The 18,159-nt window shown below is 38.1% G+C and overlaps 1 protein-coding gene across 2 annotated transcripts in view; it reads left to right on the top strand.

Annotated features, from left to right (window-relative positions):
* CNTNAP4 (contactin associated protein family member 4) overlaps positions 1-16,589 on the top strand; it is a 265,562-nt gene extending 248,973 nt beyond the window's left edge. Inside the window, exons 21-23 of one of the 2 annotated variants that reach the window (XM_028166624.2) lie at positions 8,205-8,423; positions 8,755-8,826; positions 14,169-16,589. In XM_028166624.2, the coding sequence (XP_028022425.2) occupies positions 8,205-8,423; positions 8,755-8,826; positions 14,169-14,362 (485 nt within the window). In that variant the 3' untranslated portion in view covers positions 14,363-16,589. The remainder of the gene's footprint in view (positions 1-8,204; positions 8,424-8,754; positions 8,827-14,168) is intronic. The other variant, XM_007182603.2, reaches the window with a different exon arrangement.
* The last annotated feature ends 1,570 nt before the right edge of the window (positions 16,590-18,159 follow it).

The following is an 18,159-nucleotide window of genomic DNA, read 5'->3' as shown; positions in this document are numbered from 1 at the left end:
TGCCATGCAGCTCTGCCTTCAAGTGAAGGAGAGAGGGAGGGATAGTTAGACAGAAGCATCCTAGACTTCCGTGCAGTCAACAAAGGTTAAACAGTCTTTGGGGAGCCCATGAGTCTGTCATCCATCAGAGGAGTCCCATGTTTCCAAGGATGGGTCTGCCTTAGAGTCCCTGCTATGATCAGCTGTTGGCTGGGAACAGCCCATGGGAAGCAAGGCACTGGCCCAAGTAAGAGGATGGATTTCAGAGCCCAGCAGCTGGGGCCCTTGGTCAATTCCTCTCATCTAGTTGGAGGTCTGCAAGGCACATTCTCATGTGCCCACACTTATCAACTATGTTTTTCATTTTTGTAAGTCTGTTTGGCTCCCTTGTTCATTTAGCACATACTTTGTGATCACCGGTTGTGTACACAGAGAATGCCACTCAGCAAGGCAGACACTGCATCTGCCCTCACAGAATTTATGGTTAGTGGGCATACAGATAATCATTATACAAAATGTTCCTGTGTATCTAATTGAGTGTAATGTACCCTATGTTGCTTGGGAAAAAATAGTTCCAAATTATCCTCCAAATTAAAATAAATTAAAATACTGTGGGACTTCCCTGGCGGTTCAGTGGTTAGGACTCGGCACTTTCACTGCTGGGCCCCGGGTTCAATCCCTGGTCAGGGAACTAAGATCCTGCAAGCCGGGCAGCACAGCCAAAAAAAAAAAAAAAAAAATTAAATACTTGTTTCGTTTTATAATTTCTGAATATTTCTTTTAAGGGAGCAGAAAAAACCATTGACCCATTTTTTTTTTTGGAGTTATAATTTGCCTATTTTCAACCAAAGACTTAAGGATATGACCATCCACTGCCATTTTATAAATTTATTTATTTTATTTTTGGCTGTGTTGGGTCTTCGTTTCTGTGCGAGGTCTCTCTCTAGTTGCGGCAAGTGGGGGCCACTCTTCATCGCGGTGCGCGGGCCTCTCACTATCGCGACCTCTCTTGTTGCGGAGCACAGGCTCCAGACGCGCAGGCTCAGTAGTTGTGGCTCACGGGCCCAGTTGCTCCGCAGCATGTGGGATCTTCCCAGACCAGGGCTCGAACCTGTGTCTCCTGTGTTGGCAGGCGGATTCTCAACCACTGCACTGCCATTTTAGATGGAAACCCAGAAATAAAGGAAATTCTTCCCCTCTTTCACTTTTCTCCAGTACTCATTTCTTAAACTTAGGAAGAATCATGGGAATAATTTTGGATTATTGTCACTATTAATCAACATTACTAGCAGATGTTGAAAAGGAGGGTAAATTTTAGAAATAATATCAAGCTGTACTATGATGACATGGAAACCATCTCTAACTCCCTACTACACTTAAAATATTTAAAAACTCAATAACTTTGGCATTAATAGTCATTAGTAGTTGGGAGCCGGGGTGAGATGATCCAGCTGTTTGCCAAGCAACTCAATTTAGATACTCCTGTATTCAATAAAGTACATTAAATTTGCTTTTCATATTTAAAATTCACTATAAAATTAAACTTTGGATTCTGCATCTGGATACTTTTGTATGTTAGAATTGTTTTATGATTTATTTGAGTAGAAGCTGGGTGATTATTTTCACTCATCCTGAGTAGTAGCTTTTGTATGTTAGAGGCGACTGATGACCATTAAGGATCATTTCTCTCTTCTGAGGCCATAGAGCCAGGGAGTACACTCAGATTAGTGCAGTGGAGGTTTAGCCCAGATGTAAATAAAGTCTGTAGTCAGCTAGGAAAGGACATCTACTCAGTCTCCGATGAAGAGCTTTGAGAACAATCTCAATGTGTCAGGAACTGTTCATGTAAAACTCACTTAAGAGCCCAGACGTGAGGAAAAAACATGAGCCAGGTAAGCTAAGGACACTGCAATTTTGTAAATATATTGTGAAACGTCTCTTAAGATAATGGAGGCGTTATTTTAAAAGCACGTTTTAAAAGAGAAGTATAGTTTAGAGCAAGAAAAGTAAGGAATCTACTTAAAATCACTTTTTTGTATTCATCAGGTTGATTTTTGAATATTTTAATAATTAAAATGTCATAGACCATCTTCAGTACTTAGCATGACTTCATCCTTGTGGCGGCTTTAATCGTTTCCAGACAGTCAGCTGTATCATTTTGAATTGGCCATACCTAGAAACTTAAAAACAGCTTTTCTCCTCATCGTGATACCTGAGCATCGATCAGAAGTGTCATGTTCCAAAAGCAAAGAGCACTCATGAGGCTGAAGCATATTATCTGATTTTAATTATGGAGCAAATGATAAGTTAGACAGTGGGATTTTGTCAGAGGCACATATAATCATGAGTACACGCTCCAGGTGGGACGGGCAAGTGTACGCCTTTGACAAGGATGTCACCTGCATCACTTTCACTTGGCCGTCAAACATCGTAAAACAGAGCTCAACTTACACTGCAAAAAATGCTAAATGATAAAAGCCAAAGTCACAAATCCCAAATTATATATTTATCAGCTGTCACAATCTAGAAGCCTTCATACAATGATAAAACTCAAATAATTTCTAAAATAAAAAGGAGAAAGCAATTGTTTATTTCTTTGATTACTGACGTGCTTTAAAATGTACCTGCACCAGGAATAAGTAAAAAATAAAGCCATGCTCAGGGACTTACATTATTGTGTGCATGAATTTATTAAAGACCAGGCATTGATGGATGAGAGAGAGAGGATGGAATTGACAGGAGGTACGGATACAGGACCTTTGGGGTGGAGAGAGGGCACAGCCACGGCAAAGAGATACTGGACCGGCCAGCCTAATGATGGTCTATAGCACGAGTCAGAAGAAAGACAGTGAAATGTGAATTCTGCTCGTGTTGTCTGTTAAGTATAAAAGAGGGTTAGAGATGGTTTCCATGTCATCAGAGTAAGATATTGTTACCTATAAATTATCCTCCTTGCTTGATAGCTGCCAGTAATGCTTGTTAACGATGATTGAAGCCAAAAAGTGTTCCTACAGTCCATTCTCATTTGTAGAAATGAGTACTGGAGGACAGAGAGAAAGCAATTCCTCTCTTTCTATTCTTCCTTCTGAAGACGCAGGCAGCCTGATGTCGTTTCTTTGTTAAGCATGTTCAAAATGTGTTAAGTACTGAGGCTAAAGTGAATGATTCCTCAATCGGCTCCTTTAAGAGACCTATTTACTCAAAGATTATATAAAGAGACATCTCTCTACGATGTAATTATGTAATTAATCAAAGGAGGTATGCAGGTATAAAGTTGTTTTGCTAATTCATTAAGCTTTTATTGGGTCACAATTCCACCACATGAAAAAAAAAATCTCAATTAAGATCATTGCATACTCTTGAAATTGCATAAAGCCTCTCATAGCAAATGTGCCCACATTTTGAAAAAAGATATAATTTAACCTATTACAAAATGATTGAAAATTACTATTCAGAGGCTGAGTGAAGTTTACGACTATTTATTACTTTTTTATGTCAGGTATGTAATGGTGCAAGAACACTGACAGCAAAAATCGGTGGGTACATCATGGTGGGAAGAGCCAGGTTGCATCAGATAAACTGGGTTCATATTCCTCCCTAATTAATAGGCTGCATTTCATTTGCTTTGTTTATCCAAAACTCATTAGATTAAGTTCTGAGTTGTGTTTACAGATTGTTTTTTATGTTAGAAGAGTTTTCTAAAAGCCTGAAGATGTTTTCACTCATTGTGAGCAGTAGCTTTGGTATATTTAAAGGCAGTGACCACATCGGGATCATTTATCTCTTCTGAGGCTGCAGAGCCAGGAAGTAACTCAGATTTCTGCAGTGGAGATCTAGGCCAGATGTAAATAAAGTATGTGGTCAGAGGGAAGAGGATGTCGACGGCATCTCCTCAGAAGTGCTTCAGGAACGGACTTCAATCTCAGGGACATTTTATGTAAAACCTGCTTCAAAGCCAAAGGGTACATAAGAAAGTTTAATTCAGTTACTTAAGGACACTGTGATTTTGTAAATGTCCAGTCAAATGACACTTCAGATGACACAGGTCATGCTGAAAGCAAAAGAGAAGCTCAGGTTACCCCGAGATGCCTCACTATAAATAGTTTGTACATTAATCAGGTTCTCAAGGTTGTATCTCAGAGCAGCAGGCTTGGTTGCCAAATAAATACTGTGTATAAAAAAAACTGCTCCTTTATCCATACAGTATTTGCTGTCTGCTTTGCCATTTGACTTTTCCACCAACTTTTGTTGTTGTTGAATCCTTGTTGTAATTTACTATGATGGTAAAAATGTCCTGCTGGATATTAGCACTGCTCTTCTGATTCATTGCACCATTTTCTGGCAAGCTTTCTTTATCTTTATGGATTAAAGGTATTGAGATCCTTTTTTAAGGTGGCCCCTTTTCCATAGGTATGGCCAAACTACTTAGGTTTCTTTTGAGTTATTTGTTTTGTTTTGTTTATCTTTGTTGTTGTTGTTTTGACAGTGACAGGAAGTTTCATGAAGCACTTCTTGTTTTAATTGTTCTTCATTTACTTCATACCCTTTCCAGAAGCAGTCCTCTCTCTGGGTAATAAATAGAAAGACGCTTCATACGAATTTTACTTTCTTGTTACTCTGTTTTCTTGTAGAACTTTTGGTAGATTTCTTTGCAAAAGCAGAAGCCATTCCCTTGGTTGGAAGATACACTTGAGGCTAACTTTTTAACAGACAAGACCACCTGCAAAATCTGAGTCAGTTAAGAATTTTTCTAACCGGAAACATCCCAAACATAATAGTCTTATCAGGATTTCAATGAAGTAAGAGGCATTTATCTACAATTCCCCCACCTGTCCTGTTCTAACCCTTACATGTTGTTGGCATTTCAAGAGTCAGATAATAGGAAAGATAAATGTTTTTGTTCACTGGCTTTATGAACACGGTTGTCAGTGCAGCTCTCTGATACTATGTACTGCTTATAAGCAACTTAATATAGCTGTTAACTTCATCTGGACTCAACTCTGGGAAGATGGATGCAAAGTCCCATAGTTCCCTTTCTCTCCAGATTCTAGTTCCGACCCATTGACTTTCCTGAAACAAGGGAGTTGACGGTCTAGCGCGGCCAGGGGGCGTGCCTGGGGGCTGCCAGTGAGACAGTGTTGTGAGACTCCCTGCTTCTGGTTGGAAGGGAGTCTGGGGACCAGCCTAGAAGAGTCTTAAGGGAGACCCTGAATTGTGTGGATCCTGGAAAATGCTTGGCTTGCAGAGAGCCCTGGACCCAGTGGGGAAAGGGCAGCATTGAAAACTCAGTGCTTCTGTGTTCCCTCTTTGCCGAGGAGAGAATGACCTGAAATGTGAGGATTTCTTGAATCCTGAAATTTGGACCATGTCCTCTCTCTCCTGAGGTTGGGTGGGCATTTGGATGGCAGCTTCACTGACAAGGACAGCTGCTGCGCTGTCTACCTTCTCTGTCAGCCACCTAAGGAAGGCAGTGACAGAGAATCAACTAGCAGATGAGAAAAACAGCCCTATATACAACCCTTGATTCAACAGCAATCAAGTGGGAGAGAAACCAAAACAACCAGAATTAAGCTATTCAAGGAGACAGAGCCCATCCTGAATGAAATTGAGTAAGAGCATTGTAAGGAAATTCTAACAAAGCAACAAAAAGACCTAGAGGAGCTAAAAGTATGATTTTTCCAGACTAAAAAAGAATGATCTTTGTGGATACTTGAAATCATCCCCTGGAAGAGCCAGTGAGTGACGCACTTGACCCACACAAAAAACAAGTCCTAAAAGATAGAAATCAGGAGGGAGATTAAAAGCAGTTCAAGAATATGCAGAGGAGACCCAACGTGAATACTCGGCAGTCCAGAAGGATAAAAAGGATGAAAGTGAAACAGTAGTTGCTTGCACAGCATATGAAATTTTCCAAGCTGAAGAAAAACCTTGTGTCTGCAGATTAAAAGGGGCCACTGTGGTCTATGCGTAATAGATGAGAGAAGATAAACAGCAGGGACAATCTGATAAAAATTCCTAAATCACAGGGAATCTTACAAAGTTTAAGAAAGAAGTGATAGAGCCAGAAGATGCTGGAGTGATATCTACAGGCGATTAAGAGAATAGGGCTGGGCAGAGTCATCCTTAAAATAGACACACAAAAAAATCCCCTAATCCATCAAGATAAATTTCTGTTCCAGATACACTCCATCACATTTTCTAATTTATTTCTTCATAGCATTATCAGTCTCCAGAATTTTCATCCATTCTTGTTTCATGTTTATTGTCCGTCTCCCCTGCTAGGATGTAAGATGCTCAAACAGCAGGGAATGTGTTGCCTGTATATTTAGCTCTTAAAACAAATATTAATTGACAGACTAGTTTAAGTTTTAGAATTTAAAGCTTTTTTCTACAATATTTTATAATAGGTCAATATTTTCAGTTTAAAGGTGTAGGGTTTTAAAAAGTTGCCTCATATCAGATTTTTACCAAAGAAGTGAATTTTATCTATTTACTTTTTTTGTTGTTGTTCAAAAGGTAAGATTTTTTTTAAGGTCTATAGAAATTTTATTCAAGATTTTAACCTTGTAGAAGAAATATGAAAAGCACTGTTCTGATTATGTTGCTATTAAAGTATATTCCTTTTTATTTCTTGTTAAAGTAAAAAAAAAAAATAAACCAAAAAACTACAAAGCAAGAATGCTGTCTTTTTCTAAAAATATGTATATTTGAATGTATCTCCATCCATTCAAATGAGTGAGTGCTGTGTGGTGGGACTAAGTTAGTTCTTTGGTTTATACATGTTGATGAAGCTCCTCCTATGTAACCGTGTGGTGCTGGGTGTTGAGGGTTCCCTGTGCGCTCACGGAGCAGCAGAGTGATAGCCTCTCAGGGCTCTTTGTGCTACGAGGCAGGACAGCCTAGTGGTAAGAACATAGGCTCCAGAGCTAGGATACCTGGATCTGAATACCATATCCCCCAGCACAACAGGAAAGTGATGTAATCTCTCTAATTTTCAGATTTTTTAGAGTGTGATGTTCATGATGCTAAACATGTAATCAGTATTTTTATTAAAAAGATATAAAGCGTGAATGAAAATGGGGCAGAAGGAAGTGTTCTTCAAAAACCTTGATATAACAAGACAGCCTCAATCAGAATGGAGTTGCCCAGAGTCATTTCAAGAATAGATCTCAAGCCAAAAAAAAAAAAAAAATGCACTGCAGAAGATATAAGTGGAGTGAAGGAAAGAATGTGTCAATTATAAACAAAAGAAGCTTATGATTTTGGAGTCCCACAGGCCTGGAGTCCAGTGCACAATGCCAACAGCTGAGTAACCTCAGGCGAATCACTAAAATTCTGAACCTAAAGGGTCTTGTCTGTGTGACTAGAATAGGATACTCATGGCTACTGTAAGGTTTAAACACAAGCATGCAAATCCCTTAGAATAGTGCCTACCATATAATAAGCATTCAATAAACACAGTATTTATTATATTAGTTTTTGAAGAGACCAAAATGCAAATGTTGGTGTCCCGGTATGTGCAGCACAGGGGAAAGTAGTCTTGCTGCTTTATGATCATATAGGATGGGTGGGTGCATCGTAGTCTGATAACATTTGAACGTTAAAAGTCTACAATTAATTCTCCTTGTTTAGATTTCATGCTTGCCAAGCATGAAATATCTTCTTCCCTGTAAAATTATGAATTAATATTTTGACACTCAAACCAATCTCTGTCCCACAATAGTTCCATATTAACTAAATGCTCATTAAAATGGGGGGAGGGGTTATCTATGTATGGGGCACACACATATCTCAGTCTGAGCGATAGGTGGATAGTGAAACAGGGAGAAAAGTCAGTGAGGTATGAAGGTTTTCACTGCTGTACGTGAAGAATTAAGAGTCTCTAAAAGCTTTTGAGATACAACCTCTAACATGATAACATCTTGCAAGAACCCTGATCAGTTCATTATCTGACCCATTCTTTTAGAGACTTTCATTATTTCCAGAGAGCTCTCAGTATATTTAATTAGCCATACTTAAAAACTTGTCTTTATTAACCTGGGATGTCTCACCAGTAGTTGTGGAAAGATTGAATGGATCTCTTGTAATAAAGACAAAAGCAAAAGGAATTTAACAGCTGTGTATGTATTGCTGTTGAGTTGTCAAGACTTGGAATATTCCACTGTGGCATTGCCCGTTTGCACCTTCACTGTCGTCAGTACTGTGGTGTTTCTTTGGCTTCACAGAACACAGTGATGTGGACCAGGAGACGGCGCTGGCAGGTGCACAGGGCTTCCTGGGCTGTCTCTCTGCTGTGCAGGTCAGCCACGTGGTCCCCCTGAAGGCCGCTCTGCACCACAGCCGTCCAGCCCCCATCACCATCTCAGGACACGTGACGGAGTCCAGCTGTGTGGCCCAGGCTGGCACTGATGCCACATCAAGGGAGAGGACACACTCCTTTGCAGGTGGCGTATGGCTCTTCCTTTACCCAGTCACAAACACAGCTTGTCCATTGGATATTAAAATCTTTTAATGCTGCGACTCTATGTTCTCGAGATGGTTTCTTGAAATTGGTTTTGTTTAATTTTCAGTCCTTTCCCATTTCTTTCCTAGATTCTCAATTCTTTATTCATGTGGACCATTGCATGTGGGCATTGCTTAAGGTTAAAATTGCAGACATCCCACATTGACCTCTATAATTCTGTTCTGGTTTTAAAAGTTTATGAATTTTTAAAAATTTCTTCTTTTTACTCACCGATATCCCCCTTTCCCCCCTTTTCTGTCCTTTAACTGCAGATCATTCTGGAACAAGAGATGACAGAGAACCCGTCACTAACACGATCAAGAGTGACTCTGCAGTAATTGGAGGTAGTAGAAAGCATGAGCGAGCTCTTCCTATCATTGCTAATGATGGGGTAGTTAGCACTAGAGAAGCTGTCAGTGCAGAATCTACACATGGCCCAAGAGTTAGGCAGTGAATCCTGAGGTCAGTGGGGTGCTTTATTATTTGTACTGGATTGTCTTACAGAGTCATCCTGAATTCCCAGCTTCCTTGGAGAGTTTCAGTGTAAATAATTGATAATTCACTGAAACATCACACTCAAAGAATAGTTGTTAAACTATGTACTAATGAATATCATTTAGCTTGATAATGGCCATCTACATTCCCTAGGGTGTTCTGACTGTATTTGAGGAAGTGTCATTTTTTGCCTTCTTGGATACATCACTGCTTCTGCAAGGGTTTATGTAAGAAGTAGGAAAAACCTGAGATTAACATTAGAAGCATATATTTAATGTTGCCTTAATGCTTAATAAAGGTGGATATTTCCATGGTTTAGATGCTCCTCTCAATGAATATGACATTTTTATTTGCATTTTATCAAATACAAAACTAATGGAATAAGGGTGGTTCAAACTTACTTTATTTTTTTAAAAATTTATTTTATTTATTTATTTATTTTTGACTGTGTTTGGTCTTCATTGCTGCACGCGGGCTTTCTCTAGTTGCAGCGAATGGGGGCTACTCTTGCAGTGTGTGGGCTTCTCATTGCGGTGGCTTCTCTTGTTGTGGAGCACGGGCTCTAGGCACACAGGCTTCAGTAGTTGTGGCACGAGGTCTCAGTAGATGTGGCTCACGGGCTCTAGAGCACAGACTCAGTAGTTGTGGCACACGGGCTTAGTTGCTCCACGGCACGTGGGATCTTCCCGGACCAGGGATCGAACCCGTGTCCCCTGCATTGGCAGGCTGATTCTTAACCACTGCGCCACCAGGGAAGTCCCAATACTTATTTTAAATTGCAAAATTAACACAAAAAATTTTAAATATATCTTCCTGGCAGTAAAACAGCATATTCTCTGAGACATAATTTATTCAAAACCAACCCCCTACATAAACCTTTTCCTTCCTGATTAATGGTCTTAAGAATGTTATTAATCAGATTATTGAAATGTTAAGTGGCTCACCTTTCCTCCATACTCTACATACGATATGGACATAAAAAGTAAACAATTATTTTATTATCAATATATTGCCAGGTAACGTGATTAGTCGTATACTTGAGCAACTTAAGTGGGCTTTATACCTGATTCATTTGGTTCTATTTTTACACCCTTACTCATGTAGACACTGACTTCCTTTAAGAACTTAGAATTTTATTTAGACAGAGAAGAGTACTGGTCAAATCTTTGTGAGAATATTAACATCCCCATTGCTTTTTCAGTTGCTTTACTTTTTATCAAATTAATGAGGTATAAATTAAAGATGCATAAAATAGGTTCCTCATTTAGTCATGTAACAAGTGAAAAACAAAAACTAAAACCCTGTTAGAAGAGTAGTTAATAACTGCGTGTCTAAAATAAATATATCAATATAGTATTAATACAATCTATGGTAAAAACTCATTTGAAGTTATAGCATTTAAAATGTGCTCAACATTGCAAATTGTTGGGATTCCTAGTCAAACAAATTGTCTCAGTCTCATAATGGTGCTTTTTCTGTGCATTTAACTAGTATAGATATATAGTAAGGATATAGGGAGATAAATATACAGATTTAGATATAAATAGTTATTGTATAGTCAAGCTAATGTTACAGCAAGTATTTAATCTTTAGAATATTGTTTGTAAGTCATTGTGTGTTGGAATGGAACACACAATGGAAACAACTAATAGGTGACCTGTGAAATTCTCATTTGACTCAAATGCACAGAGCAGAGCAAGAATTATGGAAGATTTGCTGCTCGGGGGTCTCGCCAGGGTCTACAGATCCAGGAGTGTCTGCTTTTGATCATTGCAGACTGAGCTTCAGGATCAGAGCAGCTGATCGTGGCCATCTAAGCCCGGGAGGCCTCGCCTGGGGTCACGCACAGTTTCTCGGCTAAATCACAGAATTCCATTCTCTAGCGTGTTGCTCCATCTGCTAACGTTGTGGTAGAGTTCTTCATTTGTTGTCTCGTTACTCATAAATTGCACCCACTGTGTAACAATAATTAATCCATTTAAGTAGTTTCCAATTGGCTAATTCCCCCATGTTTTACATTTTAGGTAATCTTTTTCTTCAGTTGCAAACAGTAAATAAATAAATAGTGTGAGATGGGAAAATTGATTTAATAAGATATTTAAAACTGGTGACTCAGACACTGTAGAGGGTTTCTGGCCAGAATACACAGATATGAATGCTCAGATTTAGACAGAAAGCTACATAATTTCCTCAAAAAAAACACATTCACCCAGAGCTTCAGATGGCAGTGTCACAGAGTGCTGTAGATGGCCATATGCCATTTAGAGTATCCTTTTTCCTTTCTTCCTTTTTTTTTTTTTTTTTTTTGTACAACAGGTTAGATCAAGGTTTTTTGTGGGCATGACAAACCCTGACATAACACTGTCTCCAGTTAAAAGGGAAATCACATGCATGGAGCAAACCATTTCCAGAGTCCACCCGTGATTTTGACTGTCTGGATGTCCTGCCTGGGCCTGCAGTAGCCTGCCCTCTGTATCTACTTCATCAGCTTTCCACACTGAAATTGTTCAGAATCTCTTTCTTTAAACTAGAGGCCTATAACCAGACAATAGAAATAGTTATAGCAACTCAACTGATTACTTTTCTAAGATGAGAGGCAAAATATATAACATCAAATGGATATTCTGATTTAAATTATTCTTTATTAATATGAGCAATTATGAAAAATCGTATGCATTAGTAAATTCTTCAGATTTCAAGTACAGTACAGAATTTAGTTACCAGGTGTATGTTGGATCTATCAGCAAGGAATTGCTGTCCCTCTCAGATAAGGCTGACCTCGCCAAAAATCAGCTTAGCCCCTGGCAGTATTATGATTGGCTGTAGTGAATCTGCCCGTCAGATCATGTGCTGTGGAATCCATTGTGACTGATGAGGACCTTCAAAGTTCTGGCTTCAGTTGGATTTGTTAGAGTTGTTTATACCTAATTTAAACTAGGATGAAGAGTCCTTGTTTTATGATATGAGACTCCATCCGCATCACTGTTTTCATTGTACCTATTTTCGCCTGAAAACAGTATATTAGTACCTCCACTGATTTCATCAGAAGAGTCTAAGTACAAGGGGACTCTCAAACTCATGGTGACAGACAACAGTTTTCCAAATTCTATTTTTCATTTGAAAACTTGGCTTTTATCATTGGCATCCTACATTGTCAGTTGTTTTTCTTTTCTTTTCTTTTAAATAAATTTTTAAAATTTTATTTATTTATTTTTGGCTGCATTGGGTCTTCATTGCTGTGCATGGGCTTGCGAGCGGGGGCCAGTCTCCACTGCAGTGTGGGGACCCCCTCATTGCGGTGCCCCCCTCCCCACCACAGAGCATGGGCTCCAGGCACATGGGCCTCAACAGCTGTGGCACACAGGCTCAGTAGCTGTGGCTCACGGGCTCTGGAGTGCAGGCTCAGTAGTTGTGGCACACGGGCTTAGTTGTTCTGCAGCAGGTGGGATCTTCCCAGACCAGGGCTCGAGCCCGTGTCCCCTGCATTGGCAGGCAGATTCTTAACCACTGCGCCCCAGGGAAGACCTGTTTTTCTTGAAGTGACAGATTTACTTCATTTTAAAGAAAATGTCTGCCAGATATCCCAGTTAAAACAACCATAGTTTATCTGTCACTCATCCTTTCAAGTAAAAACAGTGTTCTTTAAAGGAAAAAGCATCTAGTTCAGTTCACAACTCAACTCAGATGTTCACGCTAGCATTCTTCCTGGAGACAACCATCATACTTCACACTGCAGTAGAAGTACTTTACAAATACTTCCCATGTCATCACACAAAATGTTAGAAAGACTTAAGGCCAAAGGTCACGATTTGGTAAAATGCGTAATTTTTAGTGCTTCATCAAGGATATTCTTAAATGAATCTGGTAGTGCAATGCCTGCTTTCTGCTTTATGAATTCAGTGACCACTTTTCAAGTTTGGTGGCCTTGCCTTAATTCATGCTAAGGTACCAAGAAGTTCACCTAACCTTGTTTTGTCCTATCGGTGGATATTACAACACAGTGAAAAAGGCATCTTAGAGTTATTATGAATAGTTTTGACCCTGTGGACCCCTCAAAGTGTCCCGGGAACCACCAGGGATTCATAGATCACACTTTGAAGAAGACTGACTTAACGTAATGCCAGGATTGGTAACCATTTGACATAGCTAACAGTTGTGGTATTTAAATTTTTTATTTACAATCAGGTGTTTCAAAAAATCAGTATTCCTCATACAGATATAATTACTCTATGTATTAGTATCGATATATTTCATTAGTCAAGATTATTCATATACATAACTTGTTCCTGCTATTTAACAATATAACAAATTATTGATAATCAACTTCATTAAAGTGTTTACATTTAAGGGGATAAATTAGGAGATTGGGATCAACCTATACACACTACTATATATAAAATAGAGAAACAACAAGGACATTCTGTTTACCCAGGGACCTATACTCAATATTTTGTAATAACCTATAAGGGAAAATAATCTGAAAAAATAGATATATGTGTATATGTATATATGTATAACTGAGTCATTGTGCTGTACACCTTAAACTAACACAACATTGTAAATCAACTATACTTTAATTAAAAAATGTTTACAGAGACTTCCCTGGAGGTCCAGTGGTTAAGACTCCGTGCTTCCCCTGCAGGGGGCATGGGTTATCCCTGGTCGGGGACCTAAGATCCCACATGCCGCATGGTGCAGCCAAAAATAATAATGATAATAAAATACAATAAATAATAAAAAATGTTTACATATTTAAGTATTAAAAACACGTTTGATTATTTTATGATGTTACTATTACTCTATAATTTCAAAATAATTAAAACTTGTCTGGGTATTAATGTGAAGTGACCCCATGGTCTTAGAGACATGTAGGTAATACCTTGTGTTATTAACATATTGTATATATAAATGCACTGAATAAATCCAGTATAATATGCATTCAGAGTAAATGAAGGTGAACCTAAAAGACTGATAGAACTCAGAAGTGAACTGAACATATCTTGATACCACTTGATCCAGAAATGCCTAAGGTTTTTGATATTGATTTGAAATTGATATTTCCAATTTATATATATTAGATGCTTGATTTCAGTAGAAAATCATTTTATTATGACTTCTTAGACAGTGAAGTCTACAGTTTCTACCTGGACAACAATTCTGATTTTGTGTTTCTTTTCTCTTCTCTCACTAGGTTTGATAGCTGTTGTGATCTTTATCTTGCTCTGCATCGCTGCCATAGCTGTCTGCATTTATCAGCAGAAAAGGTTATACAGAAGAAATGAGGCAAAAAGGTCAGAGAATGTAGCCAGTGCCGAGGCTGTTTTGAAAAGTGAGCTTAATATACAAAATGCAGTCAGTGAAAATCAGAAAGAGTACTTCTTCTGATAGGCAGCAGTGATTTACCTTATAATTACAGCAGTCTGATTTAATAGCCAGGGGCTCTCAAGGGACAAAAAAAAAGTTCTTACACTGAATGTACAGGCAATGGATTTGCGGCACTGCCATGTTGCCACGTCCAGACTCGAGACAGCTCCAGGAGGCCTCATCCAGTGACATACTTCCCATAGCGGTCATTCCATATAACAAGGAGTTTTAGATATTGATATTAATTTCCAACTGTTCTGATATGATCTAAAACAGAAGTTTAACCCACTTGAGAGCTACAGTTTTTCAATGTGAAAAGTGTAGCCCTGGCCTCTCAGCCATAAGGGATACCTAAGTTGTGTGAGAGGTAAAAGTCAAAATTGGACTATAATGACCTTGCTTTATTTGAGAACATATGCTGTGTTTGCTTTAAGTGTCCCCATGGTGTTATTCATAGACCTGGAAATGCTTCTAAGATCCTGTTTGGCTGGTGTTTGCATCTTCAGTGGCCAAAAGTATATAAACCCCTTTGCCTTTCTCTGTATTGCATTCAATACAATTTATCAGTAGTGTCGAAATATGTTTTGTTGTCACTGATTTGTTTGTATTGCTCTTTTTCTATTTGACTCTTCTCGATGATTTTGAAAACTTTAGGTTTTGAGTGTCAGGCTCCAGCTCTGAACATGCAATTCACATGTTACAAGACCTACAAAGTGCATTGGTCATCAGTATGTGATGTCTTGCCTTTAACACTTTTCTGTTTAACTTGCTCTCATGGTTCGGTATCGGCAGTAGTTAAGACCCTGGGTAATGCCAGTTTCCCAAAGAGTGTGAAATGTTGGCAAGTAAACTCGTTGATATAAAAAACACAGTTCTTAACACTTCAAAGAATTATTTTTATTTACAACTGTAATATCTCAAATGAAATATACTTCCGAGAATATTTTCCCCCAAACCTTATGTCAGTTTTCTTTATAGGTTTCTATTTCTGTTTTCCTAAAGTTTATCACCCACTTTTCTTTGATCTCCCTTTACTGTATTCCATGGAGCATCTTCTTACGTATTAGAAAAAAGAGACAATTTGAAGTGTAGAGCTCCATTCTTCATTCTAAACTGTATCCCCCCCCTTCAGGCATATATTTTGCTGTGCACTGACCTCCAGGACGTACTTTTTGAAATATAAGCTGCAGCCATGCCCCCTTTTGTGCAAATCCAGTAGAGTTATTCAAGAATGCTCCTCCTAAGGGGTGATGGCATATTACATGTCATATTCTAAGTCTGTCGTTCTAGTTACTTCTCATTTACGATGATGGGGTATATTTCTCAAAAAGAACCAAAAATCAATATAACTTACTAACTAGTTCATTTTGATTAGGAGGTATATACATACCAGAAGTTCAAATAATTATCAATAACTTTATGAAACTTGCAATAATTACCTTTGAGGCCATGTAAACAAGATGCTTGCATGTAGCTATCTTTGAATTCCACAAGCCAATTATATAGCAGAGGCACTTTGGAATTTACACTCACACTTTCCAGGTGTCTGCCAAGGAAAAACTGGATTCCTTAGTTTGTTCACACCAGAACAATTTGGAAATATGTAAATTAAACATATTTTTCTTTATTTTCCCTCTTGACTCACAAAACCTGCCTGTCTTTTCTCACAGCACTATATCCATTTTGATGTTTCTGTAAATGCCCGACTAAATCTCAAGGATATGAATTAACAGTAGTTTATGAAGGACCTATATGGATAAATGGCATTTTTGTTGTTGTTGGAAGGCTTGTGGTAGCTATCAAAGGATTGAACATGAAAATGGTAGTTTTCATTTAATGCAAAGCTGAATACAAACACTGTAACAGCTCTGAATCTTTCACATGTGTTCTTGTTATTTAGTAGCAGCATTAACCTGGTTGGGAGCTGGAATGTAAACAGGTTTATAGATGGTAAAGCCTCACAATACTCTGTGGTCTGCCGGCTAGGAACTTCAACATTATAGCATCAAAACGCACTGATACATCATATGCCATGACTTTCATTCCCTGATTTGTAATCTGTTCCTTCTTTTTTCTTAATAAAATGCACTTTTGAAGTAAAATGCAAAATATATTTTGAGATGTTGTATAAAAGTTTAAAATGAGGGAATTATACTGGATTTTTTTTTTTCCTCAAAACAGTAAAAAGATGCGTAGATGTATGCCTTCTTTACTGGTGTTTGTGGTTTTTTTTGAACCTTTTGGTACACCCCATGATTATTATGAATTGTTAACAAAAGCTGCATTTATAATTTTTCCTTTTAACTGGACTCAGAAATGAAAGAAAAAATAGAAAGATGTTTACTGACTGTAACAAGTAAAGGAAGTTAAACTAGATTTTAAGTTTTGCCAGAGAACAATGATTTGACTGTTAGCAGTTGTTTGCTGAAAGGTTATTTTATATTTAAATTGGGTGATATCCTTTTACTTCTGCCAAGAACTTGGCTCATCTATACAGTGAGCCCTGTATAGATGCACAGGATTATACGTAACCATATAGCACACACTGCTGTAATATAAAAGTTTAAAAATTCTTTATTGGTGATTTCAAGTGAAAAAAATGAAAACAATATGTAATTAACATTTCCCAAATCTCATTAAATCCAAATGTGCAATATGCAAATAAAGTGGAGTTAGGGTGGCATAGGAAATGAGGGTCACGCATGGGAAATGACATCTTAATTTTGTAGAAACCATGTCCACTCTAGGAAATAGTTCCATTTTTAAAACTCCTTTCCCAAGTCTTGCTCTTTAAAGCAAATTTAATAAATTCTTCAGATGGTAAGTTAAAGACAACAACCAGAGAAGAAGCTTTATGTAGACAACCAACCAGACAGAAGTCAAGCGTTCCAAATTACCTTTCATCAGATGGTACTGTCCTTCATCTATAACAGAGCCTTGCGACAGTCCATCGTGCAACTGGCAATCGCTGATATATTAGTGTGAACAGCTCAGTTTTACAGATGAAATGTCTGAGACGCATATCTATGAGGTTATATTCCCAAGGGGATGTGTAGTCGTATGTAATAAGCGACGAAGCTGTGACAAGAATTTCATTTTCACCCCACATTTTGCTGATCATTAGTGCCTTTAAGACCTGGAGTTCTGACAATTATTAAGTGGTGTAGAAAGGATCTTGGTATCCTTTTGGTCCAGAATGACCTATAGTTCTAGATCTTTTCCATATCCTTTTTTAAATGAACATAAACCTTTATTTGGTAGGTCGTGCTGTTGACAGATTTTTCTTTAAAAAAACATATTTATTAGGCTTATGGTTCTTGACTCTAGGAAAGATCATTTTAATTGAAACATATAGTCTTTGTGAAATACTCAATATAAGTTAGATCTGACTGAGTCATCAACTGTTTTCCTCATGATAGAAGATGACACATCTCATATTAAAATGTGTAGTTGATTGTTTGACTTTCCAATCCATGTATCAACTAAATGACGAATCTAACTAAATAATGCAATTTTACAGATGCATTCAGTAAGTCCTGCTTGTCTTCTGCTTTTCCAAAATTGGGATGATGGAGAGTGATAACAGGGAAGAAAAAGTTTAGCAGCCGACTGTGTGTTAGGATTGTGTGTGCATGAGCACATGCATGTGGACAAAAAGGAATACGACATGAGGAGCAAGGGAATATGAACATTTTTGCATATAATGTGGTAAGAGACTTGGACTTTTGGTGTATCAATAGCTTCCCTGGAGCCTGGCTTTGAAGATTTGCAAATGCAAATAAAATGGGATGGAAAACAACCTGACCCACAATTATAAT

The sequence above is a fragment of the Balaenoptera acutorostrata genome, chromosome 19 (assembly GCF_949987535.1).
Source record: "Balaenoptera acutorostrata chromosome 19, mBalAcu1.1, whole genome shotgun sequence".
NCBI classification, from domain to species: Eukaryota; Metazoa; Chordata; class Mammalia; order Artiodactyla; family Balaenopteridae; genus Balaenoptera; species Balaenoptera acutorostrata.
The sequence above is the reverse complement of the archived record's forward strand: the minus strand, read 5'-3'. Positions and strand labels throughout refer to the sequence as shown.